At 46.0% G+C, this 24427-nt stretch overlaps 2 protein-coding genes across 6 annotated transcripts in view; one reads left to right on the top strand and one right to left on the bottom strand.

The window, feature by feature from the left end:
* Positions 1-343: 343 nt before the first annotated feature.
* On the bottom strand, positions 344-16523 carry P2RX4 (purinergic receptor P2X 4). Of its 3 annotated transcripts, none has more exons than XR_005831752.1 (12): positions 16327-16523; positions 12733-12880; positions 9588-9659; positions 9415-9487; positions 8874-8970; positions 5050-5130; positions 4806-4947; positions 4568-4704; positions 2202-2295; positions 1926-2060; positions 1561-1656; positions 344-872 (listed from the first exon to the last, which is right to left on the bottom strand). XR_005831752.1 is itself a non-coding variant. In XM_040619948.1 (12 exons), exons 1-12 carry the CDS (start codon positions 16458-16460, stop codon positions 846-848), a joined length of 1167 nt encoding a protein of 388 aa, XP_040475882.1. In that variant the 5' UTR covers positions 16461-16523; the 3' UTR covers positions 344-845. The 3 variants fall into 3 exon arrangements, 2 of the variants coding, with proteins under 2 accessions (XP_040475882.1, XP_040475881.1); XM_040619948.1 differs by having other exon boundaries at positions 1995-2060; XM_040619947.1 differs by lacking the exons at positions 344-872; positions 1561-1656; positions 1926-2060; positions 2202-2295 and adding an exon at positions 2883-3934.
* Positions 16406-24427, top strand: part of IFT81 (intraflagellar transport 81) — a 180441-nt gene continuing 172419 nt past the window's right edge. Inside the window, exons 1-2 of one of the 3 annotated variants that reach the window (XM_040619945.1) lie at positions 16406-16523; positions 17271-17359. The gene's annotated coding sequence lies outside the window, so the exon portion shown is untranslated. The other 2 variants (XM_008688868.2, XM_008688866.2) reach the window with 2 other exon arrangements.

Here is a 24427-nt window from a genome sequence, read left to right as displayed (position 1 = left end):
AGCCATGTTCACATTACCTAAAATTGTGTCCTCCATAGTGTAGTACCATGATTTTAGGTGAAAAAAGAAACCCAACACATGCACGGGTAAGACAAGTAGTCACTACAGGACAAAATCTTTTAAATTCTGTAGGAACCCAACCTAACAAAGATCAAAATTCTTAGGCCTTCAAGAGAAGGTCGAAGCAGGGGGAAAACGCCTAAGCTCCAACAGCAGACTGCTTCGGGAAATTTTTTTTTTTTTTTTTTTGAGCACAGTTAGCTGGGACAACAAATGGGTTTAGTGGTCGAAGTAAAAGGGAAGGGAGGAAAGTTCTAGTTCGTGCTATGAAACCACACAAAGATGGAGCAAATTGTTTTAATGTTTGGTCCTTGACCACCTCAACATGCCTCTTCTCAAAGGACACACGCTGTCTCGTGGCAGCACGGATGGGGAAGAGAAACCGCAGCCCAGGTGCAGCCCCACGTGCTAAAGGTCCGGCGATCACGCCCAGCTGTCCGCCCGTCCCTCATAAAGTGCTTGACCAGAGCTGCGGGGCCTCAGCTGGGCCTGTCTCACAGGGAGCTGGAGCTGGGAGCCCCTGAGGAAGGCCGGCCCTGGACGAGGCGCCAGGCCTGCAGTGGCAGGAGCACCAGCGCCCTTGGGCCAGAGGTTGCCCCAACACCCCCAAGCTGCAGGGTGGTTTACTATGCCCATCCTACACAAAGCAGCTGGGCGACCATGAAGTTCTTGTGCGGTGGAGATGGAGTCAGAATCGAACCTTCTCTGAAGTGACATGGCAGCCTTTTCTCCCTCTTGGCTGTGCTCTGATGAGGGCCATGGGGAGCCCAGGTGTGGAGGAAGCATCACTGGTCCATCTCACCGCCAAGACCCTGCAAAGAATGATACGCTTATCGTTGATATGCTTATGGAGAAACTACACGCACCACGTGCTGCCCACAGGTAAGTCTGGTCCATTTGGGGTGGGTGAGAGTCGGGCCTTCTGGGCAGCCCTTCACAACTGAACATACTCAGGTTAGTCCTCATGCAGGGGGTCCTAAAGCATGGCACCCAACCCCTCTTGCTATGTGAGGCAAGTTTGAGTAGCGTGGGGTTTTGTCCTAATACTCATCATCGTAACTAACCTGAGATGTCACTAATTAAAATGAGGCTAGATTTTTTTTTTAAGATTTTGTTTATTTGAGAGCGAGAGCATGCACGTGCACAAGCAGGGGGAGAGGGAGAGCAGACCTCCCCACCCCCGCTGAGCAGAGAGCCCGATGCGGGGCTCAATCCCAGCACCCTGAGATCGTGACCTGAGCTGGAGGCAGATGCTTAACCAACTGAGCCACCCAGGTGTCCCGAGGCTAGATTTTAAAGAGTGATGGTCTAGAAGTGGAGCAGAGAAGGAGCGGTGCGCGACCGCCTGGGTTGACCACGTGCCCAAGTAGCACCACCTTTGCACTAGGGCCTTCCCCGGACGGCCCCGTACTCCGGGTGCTCACCACTGGTACAAGAAAGAGGTGCAGGACGCAAGGTGCTTGGACCTTGCCGCCTTCTGGAGTTCAGGAGGTGGCCTACCTGCTCATAATCCTCCACGTACTTGTATTTCTTCTCCCGGTAGTAGTATCTTTTCTTCATGCAGTAGAGGACTATGACATCACATAGCACTGTCGCCTGAGTGTGGCACAGGGTGAGAGAGAATGAGCCAGGGTGCTTTAGGCCCTGTTATTCTGTGCATGCCCCTTCCCACAAAGCCTGGAATCTTTCAAGGAAAGGCAAGGAAAGTCTCCACCTTGCTGGAGAAGGCAAGGCCCCAAGGGCTGTGGTCTTGGAGAAGGGAAGGTGAGGTGGGGCTGGGGGCAAGGGCAACAAGCCTAGAGGGTCGATTCTAGAAACCAGTTAGGGTCAAGGGGAAGAACCAAGGTGCCAATGGAGGATCTCACCTCGCTGTGCTAACTACTGCAGAGGAGGGCCCCAGGCCCGGGGGTGAAGGAGCAGTCTAAGTCACTCACCACCCCTAAGAGCGCCAGCCCGGAGCCGATGTTGATCATGGTGGGGATGATGTCAAATTTCCCAGCCTACAAATGACAGGGGAAAAAGAAAAAACTGCAGTAGAGGGCACGAGCAGATAAAAGGTGGGGAGAGGGCCCCTTGTCTCTGGCCAACCCAGAAGCCTGGGTCTGAACCAGAGCCCTGAGAGGAGTGGGCGGCCAGGCTACCTTTCCAAATACTATGATGTCGAAGCGGATGCCATAGGCCTTGATGAGCGTGCGGCGCTCAGCACCAGTCAGGTCACTGAAGTACTTGGCAAACCTAGGGAAGGAGGACAGGTGAGAGGCAGAAGGCACAGGGCAGGGACAGACAGATGCCAGATCCACTCTCTGGGTCCTGGGTGGGAGGATTACACTGCCTGCTGGATGGATGGCACCTGAGCGTCTCGAGACCTCTCCCGGCCATTGTGGGTCACACAGCATGAGGGCTGGGCTGCGGACAGGAGGGTGCCAGGGCCCACGGGGCACCAGAAGAACTGTTGCCTCCTATGGCTGAGCCGGAACCTCTCACTCTGGATATGCTCTGTATCACAGCTGAGTCACCTGCCTGCCTCAAGGAGATCCTGGACACTAAAAGAATGTGGCCAGCCAGCAGAAAACCCTAGCCTTGTGGGAGGGGCATGGAGCCGGCCATGAAATTCCACAAAGCTCACAGAATCAGCATTGGACATTTTTTTAAAGAACCACTGACTCACTGACAGATAAATGAATACATAAAATGTGGTATATCCACACAATGGAATACTACTTAGCCGTGATGAGATAAAGTAACGATAAATGCTACAATATGGATGAACCTCAAAAAAACCCACGATATTGAGTGAAAGAAGCCAGTCACAGAAGACCACACAGTGTGTGATTCCATTTATATGCAAGTCCAGAGAGACAGGAAGTAGATGGTTGTTGGCGGGGACTGAGGTAGATGGGAGGACAGAGGTGATAGCTGAAGGGTATGGGGTTTCTCACTGAGGTGATGAAAATGTTCTAAAATTGTGGTAGTCCTACAACTTCATGACTAGACTAAACATGATCCAATCTGCTTGTGTTATATAGACATTGGTTCATAGAAGCCTGAACTCTTGGTCCATGAGCGGTCTGGCCCACAACCCCCATGTCCTGGTCAGATCTGGGGAATTCGGGTGGGGCCTGATGCTAGTGGAGGTCAGGGGGATGGGTGTCCTTCCGGTGAGGGCTACCATCAGCTTCTCTCTGTCCCGAGGTTCTGAGCCAAGCTTGAGGTTTTGCACAGTGGTTTCTAGAACTGTGTAACAGTAAAGATCGAGCAACACAAATCTAATTTCTTTCCTAGGAAAAAAATTCAAATATCTGCCCTGGTATCACTGTGCCAGATGGTTCAAAATGATAGCCGACTGCAATTCCGGACGGTTCTATGATCCCACGTGTCTTTGACTGTTACACGTCACCACTAGAGGGAGACAAGTGCAACGCAAAAGCATCTCAGACTTCCTTGCAGGGCCCCAGTAGGGCTGCTTTGTTTAAGAGTGGCAGAATGCGTGTAAGAGACCACAGAGCACCCACGAAAATGTACCTAGCTAAGGTTTAGCTGCCTCAAGGAAGTGGCAAACCTGACCCTGGTCCCTTGGTCCTTCCCAGATGACTGGCTCTCCTGGGTTGAACATGTCACCCAAGATTTGTAGCCACCTGGAACCTGTGAATGCGAAATGGAAGTAGGGAAACAGGGTTTTTGCAGACAGAACGAGTTAAGATGAGCTCGTACTGGGTTAGTGTGGGCGCGGATTCCATATGACTGGTGTCCTCTAAGGAGGGGACACACAGAGATGTGTCCAAAGGGAAGAAGGCCATGTGACAAGGGTGGCAGAGACGGGAGCGATGGGTCTATAAGCCAAGGAACGCCGAGCATCACTGGGAGCCACCAGAACCTGGAAGAGGCAAAGAAGGTGGCTGGCCTTGCTGACACCTTGATTTTAGGCCTCTGGCCTCCAGATCTGTGAGAGAGTAACTTCCTGTTGTTTAAAGCCACCCACTTTGTGGTAATTAGTTACGGCAGCCCCAGGACACTAATATATGGTACTTCTAGCAGCGAAATACAGTGAAAGCCTTTCCTGACGCTTAAACCTGTATCCCCTGTACGCTGGAGATTCCAGGGGCAGACCTGGTCTTTGAGAAACTAATTCCTGGGTCAGGCCCCAGAAGTTTTTGGACCAGAGGATCACAAGCTCACCCACTCCTCAAAATCAGTGGGCAGAGGTCCTAGGTGAGGCTGGCCCCAGGGAACTCAAGCAGCCAGCCTCTCTTGGCTGCGCTGCAAATTGTCTCAACATGATTTCTGAAAGTAAGAAGGGGCACAGGAGGCTCTCAAGGGCCAAGATACCACAGGTACAAAGATCTGCTTGAACACATCCCTGGCACATAGCCTTCCCACCTGCCCTTGGGGGGTTGAGCAAGTGCTGGTCTTTAATGGGCAGGGATGCCCCCACTGGGGAGTGATCCAGCCACCGCCGCCCCCACCCCCACCCCCACACAAGAGAACCGGGGCCCAAGCTCACACCTACCTGAAATTGTAGCCGGGGGACACATTGTGGTCCACATCCCGGGTATCCAGGCGGCGGAAGGAATACCTGGGCAGGCAGAGGGAGGAGGTTCTGTCCAGGTTGCAGTCCCAGTTGATCTGGATGCCCATAATGCCTCCCTGTGGGTTGTGAGCAGAGACAGAGCAAGCTTTCCTCGGGGCCCCTTCTAGAATGTGGTGTGTTGAAGACTGTGTCAGAGAAGCCAGGGGCCCGTGCCTACCTCGATGGCCATGTCCTGGAAGCTGTGCCCTGCTCTCTCCACTATTTTGCCAAGACGGAATATGGGGCAGAAGGGATCTGTTACAGCATCATAAATGCACGATTTGAGGTAGGTAGTGGTGATGTTGGGAAGAATATTCCTCCTAAAATCAGGAGGAGGCAGAAATGAAGCGAGGAAGACCTCAAAGAAGAGCCAGAAGTCGTTCTAGAACGCTGGGGAACTCACATGGCTGGCCACCACTTACTTGCTGAAATTAAATTTGGGGTACCAGATGTTGTTCTTAACCAAAAGAGTGAAGTTTTCCGCAGCCTTTAAAAAAGCAGGTCTGAAAAAAATCGTAACGTATTGTTAATAAAAGTACACGTACACCTATATTCACATCTTTAGGTAATATTTTTAAAAAGCACGTGCACATGTGTCTTACAATGTCATTTTGTCAAGAAAAAATGTGAAACATCCCAAGCATTTTCTACTCTCCTCTGCATAAACATGAGGTCAGCAGAGGAAATGAAGCCTTTCCATTTCTTCCTCTGCTGCCTCTTGCCGAAGCTGTGGGAATTTAAGAGCTGGAGGAATAGCTAAGCAGGGGCAAGGCCTAGCGGCTGCCCCGGAAATTATTCAGCCTGAAGCTGTGGGGTTTCAGAGCTCGCCTCCCTCAGGCGTTCTCAGGGGAATGCTCAATAGATCTGGTTTTACGAGTCAAAGCAAAGGTAAATTCACCCACAGGGTGGATCCTGACCTCATCTCCAAAGTACATAAAAATCACGTGTCTGTTGGCTATTGGCGCACAGCCTCCAGTCTGAGGTGCCACGTCAGCTCTGGGCTGATAGTACAAGTCGAATCTGTCTCCCAGGGGACCCCCACTTTTTTTTGGTGGGTTTCTACAGGAGAATCCAGTGCTGTAGGCAGACCCCTCTGTGTGTGTGTGTGGGGGGGGGAGCTCCCCTGATCCAGGTGGAATCTTTTGAGTTTATAAACAGTATGAACAGCCTTCTCGACCCTGAGACAGAAGCAAGGCCACACAGCAAAGAGAGACGAACCTGTCACTGCTGATGACAAGAAAGGCCTTGACGAAGGCACTTTTCCCGGGGCTTCAGATCCCCTCATCCCTGTATCCGGAGGGATGCATTATATTAGGGTTTTTCGAACTACTGTCATTCCCTATAACTTCCCCCCCACATCTGTCTACCTCATATGCAAAACTTTTTTTAAAAAAGATTTTATTTTTTTTCTAAATTTTATTTATTTGAGAGAGAGAGCGAGCACAAGCAGGGGGAGAGGGAGAAGCAGGCTCCCCGATGAACAGGAAGCCCAATGCAGGGCTCCATCCCAGGACCTTGGGACCATGACCCGAGCCGAAGGCAGGTGCCCAACCGACTGAGCCACCCAGCGGCCCTTAAAAAAGATTTTGTTTTTAAGTAATCTCTACTACCCAATGTGGGGCTCAAACTCATAACTCTGAGATCAAGAGTTGCACGCTCTACCCCCTGAGCCAGCCAGGTGACCCTCATATGCAATACTTTCAAGACTGACTCACCGTTTTAAAAAAAAGGTGAATTCACATAACATAAAATTAACCATTTTAAAGTGTATAATTCAGGGCCATTAAACACATTCAGGATGTGCAACCATCTCCACCACCTGGTTCTAGAATATTTCCATCATCCCCAAAGGAAACTTTGTGCCCATTTAACAGTAGCTATCTATTCTCCCTTCCCCCCCAGCCTTTGGGAACCACGCATCTACTTTTGTTTCTCCAGATTTGTCTATTCTGGACCTTTCAGATAAATGGAATCATACAGTATGTGGCCTTTTGTGTCTGTCCTCTTTCACTTAGCACCCCGTTTTCCAGGTCCATCCATGTGGTAGTGTGTAACACTTCATTCTTTATTTATGCCTGAGTCACATTCCCTTGTGTGGATGCACTGAAATCTGTTTTTCTCTGTTGATGGACATTTGGGTTGTTTCCCCTTTTAGGATCAATTCATTTTTCAAACTGACATTCATTTTGAAATGAAACTTTCCATCATGACCATAGGAGATATCATTGGCCCCCAGTCAGAGGTCACTGTTCAAATAAATATAATCAAATCAAAACAATATTACTAAACATTGTAGTTAATATTACTGTTTGCCCAAGGTGCTGAATCTGGGGATTATTCTTTGTGAGAAATGGAAATCAGCATGTGACAAGAGACACCCCAAACCAGGATTTCCTCCTTGGTATAAATAAGCTTAGAAGCTGAATATGAACGGACATGGGACTACCTTTCCATGTGACTCATGTTATTTTATGTATCGCTGTACCCTTAAAAATCACCTTCCACTGGGGGCGCCTGGGTGGCACAGTTGGTTAAGCATCCAACTCTTGATTTCAGCTCAGGTCATGATCTCGGGGTTGTGAGATGGAGCCCAAAGCAGAGTCTGCTTGGGACACTCTTTCCCTCTCCCTCTGCCCCTTCCCCCTGTGCTCTCTCTGTCTAAAGTAAACAAGTAAATCTTAAAAAAAAAATAACTTTCCACTGGATTAAATCTATAACTGTGCTGTCCAATGAAAATATACTGAGACATAAATACAAACCACCTTGTAATTCCAAGTTGCTAGTAGTCACATTAAAAAATAAAAAGAAGGGGCTCCTGGGTGGCTCAGTCAGTTAAGTGTCTGGCTTCAGCTGAGGTCATGATCCCAAGGTCCTGGGATCCAGCCCTGAGTTGGGGTCCCTGCTCAGTGTGGCCCCTCCCCCTCCCTCCTGCTCTCGCTCTCCCTCAAAAAAAAAAAAAAAAAAAAGCGAAAAGAAACAAGTGAAATTAACTTTTGCATAATAACCCAATATATCTGAAATATTACTTCACCAGGTAAATATAATATAAATATAATATAATATTATATATGTATATATATATATATATATATATATATATAGCCCCATCCCCATAATGTCTTTGGACTCTGGGGTGCATTTTACACAGAGCATTTTCTTTGGATCCAGACACATTTCGAGTGATCAATAGCCACCCATGGCCAGTGGCACTGATGTTAGGGCACATAGCTCTGTAAGACCCTTTCCACCTCAAAAATGCTAGATTCCTTTTCTTTTAGTGTTTCCTTCCCTAGCTTGAGCGGCTGCCCTCAGCAATCTTGAAACCAGAGGTTCTCATCCATTCTGTTGCAGCACACCTGAGATGGGGTTCATGTGGCTCCCTGCGCCCCTGGCCTCATCCAGGCCTCAGTCTGAACTCTGGGTAAGGAACGCTGGAGTTGCAAGCAATTCTGAGAGCATTACTTCTAACCCCACCCAGTCTAGCAGAGAAATTACTACTGGGAAGAATGTTATTCTCAGGCGACCCTGAGCCTGCTCTACTTTATATAACACACTTCAGTGGACATTAATTACTTTCTGGCCCAGCCTCTGTTCCCTTCTTTTCTGGTAACAGAACCCCCAATTTCCTTTGGAAGCCATACCTCCCTACTCTCCGGCTGTGTTCTTTGGGCGGGACTGACGCCACCCTAGCTCCAGAAGTGGGCAGGGGACCCAGGCCTGAGCTGATAAGCAAAATACATGCCCCAGCTACAGTGATGGGCTGAGGGATGTGGCTGAAGATGTGATGATGGACAGATCTAGAACCTCTATGGACAACTGGGCTGGAAGCCTTGGGGGAAATGTAAGCCGGGAGCTGCCTCCTGGCCCTAAACCATGGGTCCTGCAAACGAAGCCATTATGGGCGGAAGCAGAGTCAAAATGTGGAGACTCTGAAGCTGTCCTTTGAGCCCCAGGCCTAGTTGTGCTAGGCTCTTCATAGTTAGTGGAACAATAAACAGCCCCTGCTATGTGTGTGTCCTGGGCACGGCACTGAGAACTGCTTCCTGGAGTTACCTGCAACTGACAGAGTCCAGACATAGAAATAAACCATCTGTACTCCTATCACAAGTGACAAATGCTGTGGCCCACCTTGCCTCTGATGATTGCCTGTGGTCCCCGCCCTGGGGTGGCCTCACTCCACACAGACACCAAGAGCACAACACACCAGGCTTAACTCCCCTGCCATCTTTCCTCGGGCAGTACTCACTTGGGCACGTGTGTGTCATCCTCCACTGGGCACCAGGCTGCCACCTCGCACGTCTTTACAGTCCCATTGAATAGCACGCATCTTCCTGTTGCAATTCCTGTGGGGGCAAGGGGGACCCAGGTCTGCAGGGGTCTCTTATTTTCTACTTTTGCAAGGTAGAGAGCGGAAGAAACATCACAGCGTCCTGTGCAATCAATCCTGACCTATTCCAATTCTGGGATTTATACAGTTTCCAGAAATGAGAGGAAAATAGTTTCCTGAGTCCAAGAGCAGGGTTAGGGCGATGCCAAGCCACAACAGAGGGCAAGATCTGGGATGGCTTCTGGGGCACAGGTGACAGCTGAATGTCAAGAAGATCCCAGGACCCTACTCTGAACAGCAGGCTCACTCAGGGTCACGTGAAAGAATTGGGGAATGTGGGGGATTTCTCTGTCCTGAAGATTTCTCTATGAGAGACGTCCCACAGGGGAGGCAATCTGGTCAGGGGCTGCCCTCCCCCAGGCTCAGTGTCTACCGTGGGGTCACAGCCACACGCTCATACCGTTGCTGTGGGTGCCTGAAGAGCCAGCAACACAGTTGGCGTCTGATTTACACACAGTGGTCTTATCTGGAAGCTGGAAAAAGAAGAAAGAGTGAAAACGAATTCCATGTGATCAGTCAAGTGCCGACGAGAGGGGCCTGAAGCCCAAGGCTCTTCCCCAAGAAGCTGCCTACCTCAGGACAGAAGCCCTGGGTCTGGTTCATGGTGATGATCATGTTGGTCATGATGAAGAGGGAGTTTTCCTCCTGCAGAGGGGGAGACGGCATCGCCCTGTTACCGTCAGAGGAATCAAGCCAAGCCACGAAGAATGCCAGTCATTCTTTTAATAGGACAATACCTTTCGCTTTTCCCATATGCCAGGCAGAAAACAATTTAAAAAATGATCTTTTGATCTCTTGTTCTCTGAGAGTGTATAACCTAACTGAAGACAGGATTCAAATAAATACTTGTACCATAGTTCCCCCTTATCTCCAGGGGATGCTTGAAACTGCAGATAGTACCCGACCCTATAGACACTATGTCTTTTCTGAGACGTACATACCTGTGATAAAGTTAAATTACAAATTAGACACAGTAGGAGATTAACAACAATAACTGATGCCAAAATAGAACAATTATAATAATATGCCATAATGGTTATGTGAATGTAGCCTCTCTCTCTCCAAATACCTTATTGTGCTGTGCTCCCCCTTCTTCATGTAATGATAAAATGCCTATGTGATGAGGTGAAGGGAGGCAAGGGATGTGAGCATTGTGACGTAGCGTTGGGCTACTACTGACCTGAGGATATGTCAGGAGGAGGATCATCTATTTCTGGACTGCAGTTGGCCACGGGTAACTGAAACTGTGGCTACGGGGTGGGGCGGGGCCTGCTGTTTGCATACGTTCATGGCGGCATTATTGATAGTGACCCAAAGGTGGAAACAACCCAAATGTCTATTGACACATGAATGGATAAACAGATTGTGTTTGTCTATACCTGTGTGTGTACTTACAATGGAATATGACCCAGCCATAAAAAGGAGTGGAGCCCTAACACACGTTGCAACATGGACGAACCTCAAAAATATGACGCTAAGTCGAAGAAGCCAGACGCAAAAGGCCACATATCGCATGATTCTGTGGTTATGAAGTTTCCATAGAGACAGAAAGTGGATGAGTGGTTGCCCTGGAGGTGGGGGTGAGCCAGAGGGTGGGATGAGGAGCGACTGCCTAATGAGTATGGGGTTTCCTCTTAGGGTAATGAAAATGTTCTGGAACTAGGAGGAGGTGATCATTGCATAATATCGTGAATGTACTAAATGCCACGGAATTTTTCAATCTGAAATAGTTAATATTATGACATATGAATTTCACCTCAGTGGAAAAAGAAATGTCTATCACCTGAGGCGTTTCCTTAATAAAGCTCGGCTTATTGAGGGAAAAGAGCCAACGGGTGTGCAAAACATCCTGCGCCAACCAGGTTACCTCAGAGGTACGAAAACACAAGGCCACCAAAGTCCCAAATTTGGCTGGTTTTCTTTCCTAACTGCTATTAAATTAATAAAACATTCTAGAGAAGACCCAGTCAGGGTCAGTAACTGATGCTTCTCCCTTTGAGAATGTTCTGTTTTCTCCTCCTAGGAAGGTGCCAAATGGTTGATTTAAAGTTTCTGGAGGGCAATTCACTGGGGATGAGACAAAGAATTGGTTGCTAAGGACCTTCCAAGATCAGGAGTAAAAGACAAAGATGCCCCCAAATTCTAGCTGGACCTCCCCCTCACTGAGCACTGGCATTCTAAAATGAAATGCCAGAAGCTTTCTCTCAGCATTTCAGACTCCCAGGAAGAGTGGAGTCAGCACTGGGAGCCATCTGGGGGATCAGGGTAACTCAGGGATCAAAGTGTCTGTAGACACCTCCACCCCCCCGTCTGACGAGGTGGTGGAAGATCTGGGAATAGCTGGCATCTTCCAGAGAAAGGCCTAGAACAAGCCATGTTGGGAGACAAGGAAATGACCCCAAAAGGAGGCCTGAGGATGTGGCACGATGCCTGAGTCTCTCCTGGCACCCCTGTCAGGGTCCTCAGTGCTCCTACAGAGACATGCGGCTCACGTGGTGTTACAGATGGCTGCTCCTGCGGCTCCCGAGATAGGTGTGAACAATTCAATAGGGTTTACTTTTTGTTTCCTATTTCATCTCTATTTTAAGCTTAGGGAAACTTCAGTCTGGAGATGAGCCAAGTGGAAGTGGTGCAAACAGATGTTTGAGTTCCACTTGTGGAGAAGCAGGAGGCCATTGTGAAAGCTCATGAAGGGAACCCTATGGAGCTCACGAAGGCCCCAGGCGGGAGCTGAGCTGGAAGGCAGACCTGCTGCCTGGTCCTTTCCACTGACGGGCAGAAGCAGTGGGCCCACACTTTTCCTTGGTCCCAGGGAACAGGCTGAGTGTGATGGCTCCGGAGCTTGCCAGGACAAGGCCATGGCTTCACAGGAAGCGGTGGTCTCTCTGTTGACACAGGTGTGTGCCAACAGGACCAGCCACCTCCAGCAAACTATGAATCCCCTGTTCCATTTGACCTTCATTGCTCATTCACTCAGTCTTCCCTCTAGGCACCCCGCAAAAACCTTCTCTTCCTTCTCTTGAGAAGGCAGAGGGAAAACAAACATACTTGAAGAAAGACAGAGTTTCTGAAGTCCTGGTTTTTCCCCAGCCAAGCTCTGAGCTGAGAGAGATTTAGCTACCCCAGCACAGAAGCCATTTGGAGGGATATGTGGACCACAGCCGTTACCATGGCTAAAGAGAGTCGATATTTAACTTGGAGCTTCGTGGATTAACAGCCTGGATACTAGGATGCTGTATCACACACTTTCTTCCCTTCTCCTTTGTTCCTGATAAAATCCTATGCAGGTATGTCTGTTACCTTCCGGTTTGGCTTTGGTCTCCAATTACTGATCAACTTTTTACACTATCTGAAAAGATTCACCTTGTGGGTTTAGAACAATAAAGCACATACAAAATATGGAAAGGCAATATTTCCACCTGAATTTTTCCCAAGATTTAAAATACTTGCTTTTCCACCTATCGGGGCTTGAGACAGACTTGTCGGTGTTTAAGTCATCCATGATTTAAAGCTGAAGGACCATGGCTGGTTGAATATTGTTTATTAGATCTTAAGGCAGAAAGAAATCCTTCTGCACTGCTTTCTTGGACTAAGAAAATTAATCTGGGCCTCGGTGATGTTAGAACTCTGCCAATCGTGAATCAAAAATGCAAAGTCAGTAAAGGGGAAGCAGCAAATCAGAAGCTTTTGGTGTTAGAAGCCATGGTGGGAGGCATACCTGAGCTGGAATCACATAATCTGCCACATCCCAGACCCGGAATCCAAGTGTAGAAGTGTTGGTTACAGTCACGCCTTTGGCTTTGGTAGTAACTGAGCTGACCACAGAATCGGTTTCCTGGTAGCCTTTTTCCCACACAAACACCCACCTACAAAATAAAACAGGCCCCTTAAATTGCCATTAGGATTCGGTGAATTTGAACTGATGCTTGGGAGGTTCTGATAGCCAAAGGCTGACAGTATAACATTCACTAATTACATGACTTTGCAAAACTGCTTGGGGGGGGGCTCCATTTCCACTTCTGCAAAATGGGTGTATAACCTAAACCACAGGGTGATTTGTGGGAGATAAATGAGATGACGCAGGTAAAGCGCTTAGCATAGTGATCAGCACAAAGTACTCAATGAATGCTGTCTTTAATAGATATTTGAGCACTTTCAACGCACTATGACCTGCAGAATTACCCAGAGATGATAAAAATTATAATAGTTACCATTTGAGTGTTTTCAGGTGCCAGGTACTGCTCTAAGCTCTCTCTCTATATTAACGAATTTAATCCTGACCACTTTATAAGGCGGATATCATTATTATTCTCTAGTTTTACAGAGGCGGAAACTGAGACACAGAGAGGTTAAGTCACTTGCCCAAGGTCACACAGCTAGTGAATGACAAAGTCAGAATTTGAACTCAAGTCTTTTTTGCCTCTGAAGCCTCTTTTCTTGCCTTGTATGCTTTACTCCCTCTAGAAAAGAGAATCTCTGTTCAAGGAACTTTTTATACTAGTTTCTTACTTTTTCTCCAAGAATTCAGGTCACATGTATGCTTCTCTTCTCTGGGAAGAATTGGGGGCATTACAACCAGTCTGAAAAATTAAAAATCTAAAGGCATTAGCGCATAGTGGTTAGAACACTGGAACACAAACTGAAGCCAGCGATCACGGTTCATTTCTCAGCTGCACCATTCATCAGGCATAACTTTGGCCAAGTTGCTTAACTTCTCTATACCTCAGTTTTTCCCATCAATAAGATGGGAATGATAATAGGATTTCACAGGATAGTTGCGAGGTTAAATGAGTTTTGCATATCAGATGTTTAGAACAATGTTTGTGTTGCCATCATAGGCTGAAATTGGCCATGATGGGAGTATTTACACCACGGAAATTGGCCAATGCTACAAATCAGAACTCCTTCCCGCCAGAACTGTTATTAAACACCTACCACTGACTATTGTCATTGTTATTATTTCTAGAAACAAGGAATGCTAGCATCCTTCTCCTCTCCTTATAAGCCCTAGCTGCTGAGACTTAAAAAAAAAATCACTGGTTTTGGTTATTTATGGGTTTGTCTGGTCTGAGCAGTCCCCATATTCACTGTCTATTCTAAAGACAGGCTTTTCCCCAAATAAGTCCTTTTCTTCAGGGGTTCTAGGAATTTAGCTGCAATATAAGCTTTGATTTAATTCTATTCAGGCACACAGAAACTTAGGGAAGGAAGGTTACTATTATTTTACCATAGTGTACGGTGTGTTGCTAAAGCAGAGACACATGGTTTTACAGGAATCACTATATGGTTAACTATTTCCTCATCATATGACAGATAACAAAATTAGATAATTGAGAAATGCATGTTTAGTCTAAGATGAACTGGATCAGGAAGCTAAGAGATGAGTTAGAAAGCAAGCAAGCAAGCAAGCGAAAGAAAGAGGAAGAAAGAGCCCTTAGTTCAGATCTTGAGTCAGTTTTGATCACAGGAAGATGGATAAAAGCAAAGCATTTACTGCTTTAGAGATTCTTATGATCAAGGTAGCAAACACTCCAGGAACCCTAGAAAGCTGTGCTGCCCAGCGGAAATGTAACACAAGCCACTTATGTAATGTACTTTCTGGTAGTCATGTTAAAAAGTGAAAAGAAAAATAGGTAAAATTAATTTTAGTGATAGATTTTATGTTAACCAGTATGTCTAAAATATTTTAACATGTTATCAATGCAAGATGTATTAATGTGATATTTTACTTTTTTGGTTGTTTTGCACTATGTTTTTGAAATCCAGTGTGTATGTTATGGTGATAGCACACATCTTGATTTGGGGTAGGTACATTTCAAGAGCTCAATGGCCACAGGTGACTGGTGGTTACTATATCATACAGTGCAGCTATAGACCCTTCCCGTAGTCTAGAACTTTACAGATACCCTAAGTTAGAGTTAAACTAATCCTCCCCCTAGTATCAAAAGCCAAGAGGAAAAAGTTGAGAGCTCTTCATTCTAAATGCTTCTGGTCCAATCCAGCAATGTGAGTTGTTAACCAGCTAGTAGCAGGTCTCAAAATTTAAGGGTGCATCACAATCACTGGAGGGCAAGGAGTTGGTGGTGGTACTTAATGAGACTCACTAAATCCAAACCTGGGAGTGGGCCAGGTGGTTCTGATGGACAGCCCATATGTGGGAAGCTATTTCACTGAATCCTGTCAGAACTCACTGCTGATAGCTGTTAGAGGCCATACCTGCCTGATCATGTGAATTCCCGTGGACAGTGTTAACAGTCCAAGCCCCACCCTAGGGTGGAGGATTTGTTACTTTTATACAATTCCTCAGGTGAGTCTTTGATGATCATGGAGGTTTAGGAAACACTAGGACACTGGTTCTCAAACTGCTCCCCATCAGAATCACTTGGGGAGTCAGTCATACTCCATAGTAATTAGATCGGAAGGTCTGGGGCTGGGAGTCTGCAATCAGTATTTTTAAAAGATTCCCCAAGGTTCTAATGTGCAGCTAGGGACCACAGCATTAGGCCTTTTAAGAAAAGGAATGCCAGAGCAGATAACATCTGTCAGCTCAGCAGCTGTAGACACCTTTAACACCCCAGGTGGACCTTGAAAATGGGCCCAGTTAATTTCTATCTCTTCTCTTGAGTGTCACTCAATTGTAACGGGTGCACTCAATTAAAATTAAGCACTTGGTGAGGGGACAGAAGGTGGCAGGACATATAGACGTGTAAGAGGGCAGCATGGGGAATGATGAAGCGAAGGAAGGTACCTACACAAAAAACCCTAACAACTCCACAAAACGAAGTAAACTGTAAATGCTTTTTAGAGTGTGACCTCTTCATCATCTTGGGTTGCCACATGATACTTAAAAGAAAGGACAGGAAGCCACTGGCCAAATGGCAAGTCCAAGCCTTGGTTTCTGTCAGCAGATCATCAGAATGGGAAGTGAAGTGCAAATTTTGAAACGTTAAGGGCAAAGCCCCCCCACAGCCAAAGGACAGCAAAGAGCAACTCAGGGAACAAGAAGCACGAAGGGTGAGGATGAAGGTCTAGCCAGGCTTTGCCCTGAAAAAACACAGTACACAAGGCAGTCTCCTGCCCCAGAGCCCGGCCCACCGCCCGGCCCTCCGGGAGCCAGGATCCCGGGAGGCGTATGTCACCCGCCTCGGGTCGCCGCTCCTGGGACTGCGCCTGGGGGCCGCCCGCGGGGCTCGCCCGGTGACCTGGCCAGGAGCAGCAGGTGCACGGCCGGGATCCAGAAAGGGAGTTCCCGGCCGTCGCGACACTCCGGACCCCCGAACCCCTCGGGGACAGCGCCCGCGGCCGCGCTCACCCGATGACGTAGGCCAGGATTAGCAGCTGCACGGCCCGGTTCATGAGCCCCACTTTACGGCTGCGGATGAGCACGATGCGCGGCGTGTCGTACTCGAACAGGAAGGCGGCCAGCGCCGCGCAGCAGCCCGCCATGGCCCACTGCCGCCGCGCCGCCCAGCTCCGCGCTCTGCGCCCGGCCGCCCGTCCCGCCGCCTGGTACGCGCCCGGGAGCCCCGCCCAGGCGGCCCGCGGCGCAGCTACTCGCGTGGGAGGGCCCGGAAGGAGGCGGCGCTGAGCCTCGGGTCGGGGGCCGGGCGACGGCGGAGTTCCCGTCGGGTACGGGCGGCTCTGTCGGGAGAGTGGGACCCATGGGGAGGGGGTGAGCTCTCCCTTGAGGACAGGTGACCCTGCCAGTAGGGCTGGGGAGAACGAGCGAGCCCCGCAAAGTGGCATTGGCTCTACCAGGAAGGGGTGAGCTCCTCTCTGGGAACGAATGACCCTCTGAAGGGCCGGGGAGAACGAATGACCGTCTTAGTGGAGATAGAGCCGTCGTGGAGAGTAACCTCTCCCTTGGGAATGAGTTACCCATCGGGGGGCTGAGGTGGGGGGGGGCTACTGAGCTCCTCCTTTAGGTGGTCTGGGAGGTACGACTGACCTGTGGGGGACGGGGGCAGATTAGGAGAAAGAGCAGCCCCTCGGGAGGTCCCAACTTGTGCTTTCTCAACCTCTGGAGGAAGAACCTAAATGTCAGGTACCCTAGGAGCCCTTGGCTGGAGTCACACACCCTATACCGTGGCGCTCTTGGAATTGAAGCCAGGCCACACCCCTACTCCAATTCATATGCTTCCTTAGTTACGGGACGAGGGAAGAAACATACTGAACCAGAGCGGGGGGGGGGGGGGGGGGGGGGGAGGGTGTTCTGTGGCCATCCTTTTAACTGAGAAAGTTTTATCACAACTTCAGGGAGAATTGGAAAATAAAGAGAAGTGGAGGACACACCCACAATTCCACTCCTCGAACGTAATTTTCCACGTTTGTTCATTCCCTTTCAGGTATGTTTTCAAAGATATATTTTATATTAAGTTTCATTAATGCATTCAACAAGTATTAATAAGCACCATCAATATGCCAGGCACTGTTCAGTGAACAGAACAAGCCCAGAGAGCCTGCCTTCATGGAGTATAAATTCTCACAGGTAGATGTGTATAAAATTTTAGTTTGTAAATCACAGGCAATGATGATTTTTCCCCCCCTGGTTCATACTCCTCGTGTTTTCTATGTTATTGCAGACTTGTCATAATGATCATTTTTAATAAATGGACTGTTTCTTCCAGAGGGTATGCCATGATTTTCCTAACCGTTCTCATCTGATTGCTTCTAGTTTGTGGATCCTATGCATAATCTTTGATAAAATATTTTAGTTCATTTCCTGGATGTGAGGTTCCTAAGCCACACCACATTGTTTTTCCAGATAAAAAAAGTGAATAATAAGAAAATTTGAAGGAAATAGACAGCATCTATCTCTAGAGATGGAATTGTTGAGTTAAAAGGAAGAATAGAGCTGCCACCTGCTTCAGTCCAAAATGGTCCTAGGAAAAGGTGGTGATTAAGTTTAAGTGGGATTTTATTCATTCATTTGACAGAGTGCCTGTTGTGTGCTTGGCAGTATTCTCGATGCTAGAGATAGGAGGGTGAACAGGCAGGTGAAGTCTCAGCCAAAATTGAGCTTGGTGCAGTTGGGAGGGCTTAAATTCTGTGTGGAAAAGGAATATATAGCTGCTAAATTCTCATTGGAAAGGGATTTAAAAATGCTTCCTTCAGAGCCAAACTCAGTTCCAGCTCTTGTTAATATTTATCTTACAGTAATGAGATGGTCCCAGCCTTACAAGTCTTGAATTTAAATGATTTGCGTGTGTTTTAGGGGCACTTGGCTGGCTCAGTCGGTAAGCATGCGACTCTGGATCTTGGGGTTGTCAGTTCAAGTCCCATGTTGAGTGTAGAGATTACTTAAAAATAAAATCTTTAAAAAAATGGGTTGCTTGTGTTTTGGAACAAGGTGGGTGTTTGTATGTATAAGTTTACGTATAATGTGTAAGTTTACCTAAGTTACTAGATGATATTATATCCTTAGGACCAATGAGAGAAGCCGATTTTGAAAAATGGTTAGGAAAAGAAAGTTATTTCATTTTGTATTCTTGCCCTTACTTTATCTGTTTTTAAAAACAGCTTTCTTAAGGTATAATTGACATATAAAAAAACTGCACATATTTAAAGTGTACAATTTTACAAGTTTGACATATACATATATACACACATGGCCGTGGAACCATCACCACAGTCAAGATGTGAATATATCCAGGTACTAGCCAGAATAATCTTAGTTTGTGTAAAGTGAAAGTAAATGCTGATTACAGCTAGGACTTTTCATATACCTACATCTTTTTTTTTTTTAAGTTAAACAATTGTTTATAAAGATTAAAAGACCATCTTAATTAGTAAAGTAAAACAGGTTCTTTGTAACAAATTCAAGCAATACAGAACTGGATAAAGCAAAAAGTGGGAGTCCCAGACTTTCCCTACAGAGTTAGCTTCCCTACTTTAAGTCCCATTAAGGAAGAAAAATTGCTGCCAATTATTTTTTGTTATTTCTGATTTTTGTTATACTCACTGAATAATTTCCTTTAGGGGCATCTGGGTGGTTCAGGCGATTAAGTGTCTGCTTTCAGCTCAAGTCATGATCTTGGGGTCCTGGGATGGAGCCCCACTCTGGGCTCCCTGCTCAGCGGGGAGCCTGCTTCTCCCTCTCCCTCTGCCATTCTCCCTGCTCATGCTCATGTGTTCTCTCTCAAATAAATAAATAAAATCTTTATTTTATTATTTTTTATCTTACAAAGCTGCTGTATGGATTTTTTTTCATTATGTTCATTAGTCAACATACAATACATCATTAGTTTTTGATGTAGTGTTCAGTAATTCGTTAGTTGCATATAACACCCAGTGCCCATCACCACACGTGCCCTCTTAAATACCCGTCACCCTGTTACCCCATATACCTCCATCTTAATCACATTCAGTTGCATATTTGTCATATGCTTGACTGAGTGTAGTCAGTTACTGAACAACCATGGGAATGTAGTTTTTAAAAAATGAGATTTTCAGTAAAGGTGCCGAGATAATTCAATGAGGAAAGAATAGTCTTTTCAATAAATGGGGTTGAAACAACTGGATATCCACATGCATATGATGAAGTTGGACCCCTGTGTCTTACTGTATATAAAAATTAACTCAAAATGGATCGAACACCCAAGTGTAAGAGCAAAACTGTAAGACTCAGATGAAAACATAAGTGTAAATCGTTGTGACTTTGGATTAGGCAGTGGTTTTTTAGACATGATATCAAAAGCACGGGTGGGTGACAAAACGAAAAATAGATAAAATTTAAAACTTCTGTGCTTCATCAAGAAAATGAAAAGGCGATCCACAGTATGTGAAAAATACTTACAAATCATGTATCTGGTAAGGGTTTAGTATCTTAAATACCCTAAGTAAGAGTCTTTAAGTCTTTTTATTTTATTGTTTTTAAGTAGGCTCTGCACCCAATGTGGGGCTTGAACTCATGACCCTGAGATTGAGAGTCGCATGCTCTACCAGCTGAGCCAGCCGGGTGCACAAAGAGTTCTTTAACTCTTCTAACTAATCAGTAAAATGACAACCCAATTTAAAATGGGCAAAAGATTTGAATAGCATTTCTTCAAAGAAGATACACAAATGGTCAATAAGAGCATAAAAAGATGTTCAGTATCACTCTCTAGGGCGACGTGCACCAAGGTCACGGTGAGATACCCCTTCATCTGCTAGCGCGGCTATGATGAAAACAAAGGACAGTCAAAAAGATGGCAAGACTGTGGAGAAACTGGGAGACTCTTACACTGCTGGGAAAGTAAGATGGTGCAGCCCCTTCGGAAAACAGTTTGGCAGTTCCTCGAAATGTTAAACAATCCCCATGTGACCTAGCAATTCCATTCCTGGGTGTACCATACGCCCAAGAGAATTGAAAAGCTGTGTTCATGCAAAAACTTGTGTGTGAATGTTCACAACATCGTTCATAATAGCCAACACATGGAGATCACCTAAATGTCTATCAGCTGATGAATGGAAAAACAAATGTGGTATGTCCAGACAATGGAATATTACTCAGCCATAAAACGGCAGGAAACACGGATACATACTGCAGTGTGCACAAATCTTGAGAACATGATGCTAAGCAAAAGAAGCTGGGTACAAAAGGCCACATATTATATAATTCTGTTTATATGAAATGTCCAGAATAGGAAAATCCATAGAGACAGAAAGTCGGTTAGTTGTTGCCTAGGGCTGGGGGATTGACTACTAATGAGTACGAGGTTTCTGTCTGGGGTGAGGAAATGTTCTGGAAATTACATAATGGTGATAGTTGCAGAATCCTTGTGACTATCCTAAATCTCACCGACCCGTACATTTCAAAAGGATGGCTTTTATGGTGTGTGAATTGTATCAAATTAAAAAAGAAAAAGAAAAATGGAGTAGATAATCAAGGCCTCAGAAAAAAACAATATGTGTACACAATAATGGGGCCAAACCTCATGTTCTTTCTTCAGAGGGGAGCACCTCAGACACTTACACAGAGCTGAACTTTTCTTTCTTTCTCCCTTTCTCCTTCCTTCCTTCCTTCCTTCCTTCCTTCCTTCCTTCCTTCCTTCCTTCCTTCTGAGATTTATTCATTTATTTTAGAGAGAGTGAGTGGACACGAGTGGGAGGGGCAGAAGGAGAAGGAGAGAGAATCTCAAGCAGACTCCGTGCTGGGCGTGGAGTTGACACAGGGCTTGATCTCATGACCCTGAGATCACATCCAGAGCTGAAACCAAGAGTAGGGTGCTTAACCAACTGTACCACCCAGGTGCCCTCACAGAGCTTATTTTTAATTTAGATTAAGTTCTAACATCTGGATCATCTGGTTCCTTCGTTGTACACTAAGCCAGTTTATCACAACACTCTTCCTCGAAAAACTGCTCTCCCTCATAGAGGTGGCCCCAGCGGCCATGTTTATACTATGTGACCTTATCGATCGGGCTACACAAGGAACCTAACCCAAAAGGGCCAATCAGATTCTCTCCTCTGGTACTGTGGCACTGGGAGAGAAGCAGCCCTTTGTTCTCTGCAAATGACTAGAACTGAGTTGATCTTACCCTCTGGTTGTAGCAGTCATGTCCATGGAGAAGCCCAGCAGGGGAGTCTTCAGAAACAAAAGAATGAAACAGGTGGGCAAAGGGACACGGAGGTGAGAGTGACTAAGAAAATAGCCTCTTTGGTTTCTGCTGAATTTCTGTTTCCTGCTTCTGCCTCCTTGGTTCGCTTTTGTCCCCACAGCCTGATAATAAATGTTCATTATCCCCTATCTCCCCCCCTTAAGCTAGTAGGCTTTGAAACTTGGAATTGAAAAGACTGGCCTTAGTGCTAGGTTCCAAGAGGTGAAAAATGTTCCGTCACTGGTAATGTGGGCATTAAATGTTTGTGTGAATGCAGCGAATTAAAGGTGGGAGGCACTGCCTGAAGCCACCAACAGGAAGAGCACTAATAAATTAATAGCCCATAAAAACAAGTCCCTGTGAAAGGCAGAGTCAAGAACTCCAAAAAGCTCACCAGCCTGGGACCATTTATTTGAGAGGCTTTCAGTGGCTGACCTCGGTGCACCTGAGGGCACTGTTTGGTTATTACACAGTGAGAATGGTGTTTGTTACAATGGTCGTGAGCCACAAAAGGCTCATCAGATGAAGCTGTGTTCTTTGTTCAGGAATATCTTTAATGGAAAAAAATGTTTAAATGAAATGTTCAGGCATTTAAAGATGTAAGATTCACTTATCTGGCACATAGACATTGTGAAATACATCATTGTATAACAATGACAGATACATTTAGTCCAAATGTATAATTATATATACCTCCAGAAACAGCATATCCCCTAAATAAAGAACAAGTTGGTAGCAAAAGTGAGGAATAAATTATTTTATAATTTTTCTGTTTCTTTCCCCGTGGAGTCCTTGAGACCGAAGCTGTTATAGAATATAGAAGAAAAACAACCTGACTCTTCTGTAATAGGCCATGTGCCAATCACAGATAATCCTCCATGCTAGATCAGTGGATCTCAATCCTATACGACCCAGTGTCCCTTTAGCAAGAAATCCTAAAATCTCATTAGGAGCCTTGAAAGAAATTAATATGCACTGTAATCTATCCACACTTAAATATGTATATACACATGAATGTTTGTGTATATATTTGGTTTGCATTTTCATAATTAATGATACTGAGTTTTTCATGTGCTTATTGGCCAATCTGTACTTCTTTGGAGAAATGTCTGTTCAGGTCCTTTACCCATTTTTTAATTGAGTGATTTGCCTCTTTAAATTTTAAGAGTTCTTTATGTATTCTAGATATAATTCCTTATCAGTTATATGCTCTGCAAATGTCTTCTCGCATTTAGTGTGGGGGTGGATGACAGTATTGAAATGGAGAAAATGGGAAGTATGATATTCTTGCAGATGAACTGGATCTATTTCTGTAACTGTTTTGAAATCCCAGCGCATTTGATATTTGGTCTCAGACATAAAAAAGACCAAGGAGACCACACCCTTTGGAGGACAACAGAGAGTAGGGGATGGATAAGGGAAAGANGTGAGCTCAAGAGGTTTCGGGGCAGTTGTGAGATTGACCTGTAGGGACTGGGTCTGCTGTCACTGAAAACAAGGTATTTGGGAATGGATCCTGTGTGCCAGACGCTGGGATATGATTATTTACTGGTTGTGCATCCTTAGAGCTAGTACCTTTTTGGCAGTGTTTTTTTTTTTTATATATGTCAAATGGGGATCAATGTTATTGTGTCAAGTATGATATTATCTTTATGATGGTAATAGCAACAGCCAAGACACTGTTAAATGCTTTCTAGATTTCATTTCATCAGTCTCCCACAAAGCATGAGGTAGGCACTGAGGAGTACAACAGACTTTGAGAGCCCATACCAGCAGTAGAGTCAGAATTTGAGTCCATGTTTGTCTGATTTCAGAATCTTTGCTCTTAACTATTTCATTATGTGGCCTTTAAATGCTGTGAAGTCATTTTGTTTGCTCTAAATCATTGTGTAATGTTATATGGGATTGTTTTTATGGTTCTGTTGCCTGCTGTCCCAACAGTAAGGGATAATAAGGATTGTGGGGGTCAACTTGAAACAGGAGTAATCTTGCTTGTAGAGATGATAGTTATTGGAACCCCATATGTTTTGTCTTGTTTCCTAACATTAGCATACAATGTAACCAAGTAGATTTTTAAAAAATAATTTTAGTTATTTGAGAGAGAGAACAAGAGAGAGAGAGAGCACGAGCAGGGGGGAGGGGGAGAGGGAGAGGGAGAAGTAGATTCCCAGCTGAACAGGGAGCCCGAAGTGGGACTTCATCCCAGGATCCTGGGATCATGACCTGAACTGAAGGTGGATGCTCAGCCGACTGAGCCACCCAGGTGCCCCACCAAATATCTTTTCAAATTTACTTACAAACTATTAGATTCTAAATATTTGGAAGGATTATGCAACAGACTCAGGAAAATAAGACCCAAAGATACGGTCCCATTAGTGTCAAATATGATAACTTTCTAAGATGGTGTCTTAATGACTGTGGGAGGGAGAATAATGCCCCCCACTCCAGGTGACTGTCCTAAACCCGGAAACTTGTGACTGTGTTACCTTATATGGCAAAAGGGACTTTGCCGATGTGATTAAGTTGAGGATTTTGAGATGGGGAGATTGTCCTGGATTATCCAGGTGAGCTTATTCACAGGGGTCCTTAAAAAAATGGACAGGACTTGTGGAAGCATCCATTAGAAGAGGTTTGTGACAACAGCAGCACAGGTCAGAGTGACGATATTACTAGCTGGAGGCATGGAATGAGGCAAGGAATTCCATGAGGCAAGGAATGAGGCTGGAAAAGACAACAGGTGAATTCCTTCTAGAGCCTCCAGAAGGAATGCAGCCCTGCCAATGCCTTGATTTTAACCCATAAGACCCGTTTTGGATTTCTGACCTCCAGAACTAT

Source organism: Ursus maritimus, unplaced genomic scaffold, assembly GCF_017311325.1.
Source record: "Ursus maritimus isolate PB19 unplaced genomic scaffold, ASM1731132v1 scaffold_33, whole genome shotgun sequence".
Classification (NCBI taxonomy): Eukaryota; Metazoa; Chordata; class Mammalia; order Carnivora; family Ursidae; genus Ursus; species Ursus maritimus.
Note: the sequence above shows the minus strand (reverse complement) of the source record. Positions and strands in the feature narration are given on the sequence as shown.

What these genes read in the sequence shown, in the direction of transcription:
- P2RX4 (XM_040619947.1), bottom strand. Translation starts at nt 16,460, where the DNA reads ATGGCGGGCTGCTGCGCGGCGCTGGCCGCCTTCCTGTTCGAGTACGAC. An exon ending in ATTATGTGATTCCAGCTCAG is followed by an intron (nt 9,660 to 12,732) that starts GTATGCCTCCCA and finishes CCCCCTCTGCAG; the next exon opens with GAGGAAAACTCCCTCTTCAT. An exon ending in TCCAGGACATGGCCATCGAG is followed by an intron (nt 4,705 to 4,805) that starts GTAGGCACGGGC and finishes CACAACCCACAG; the next exon opens with GGAGGCATTATGGGCATCCA.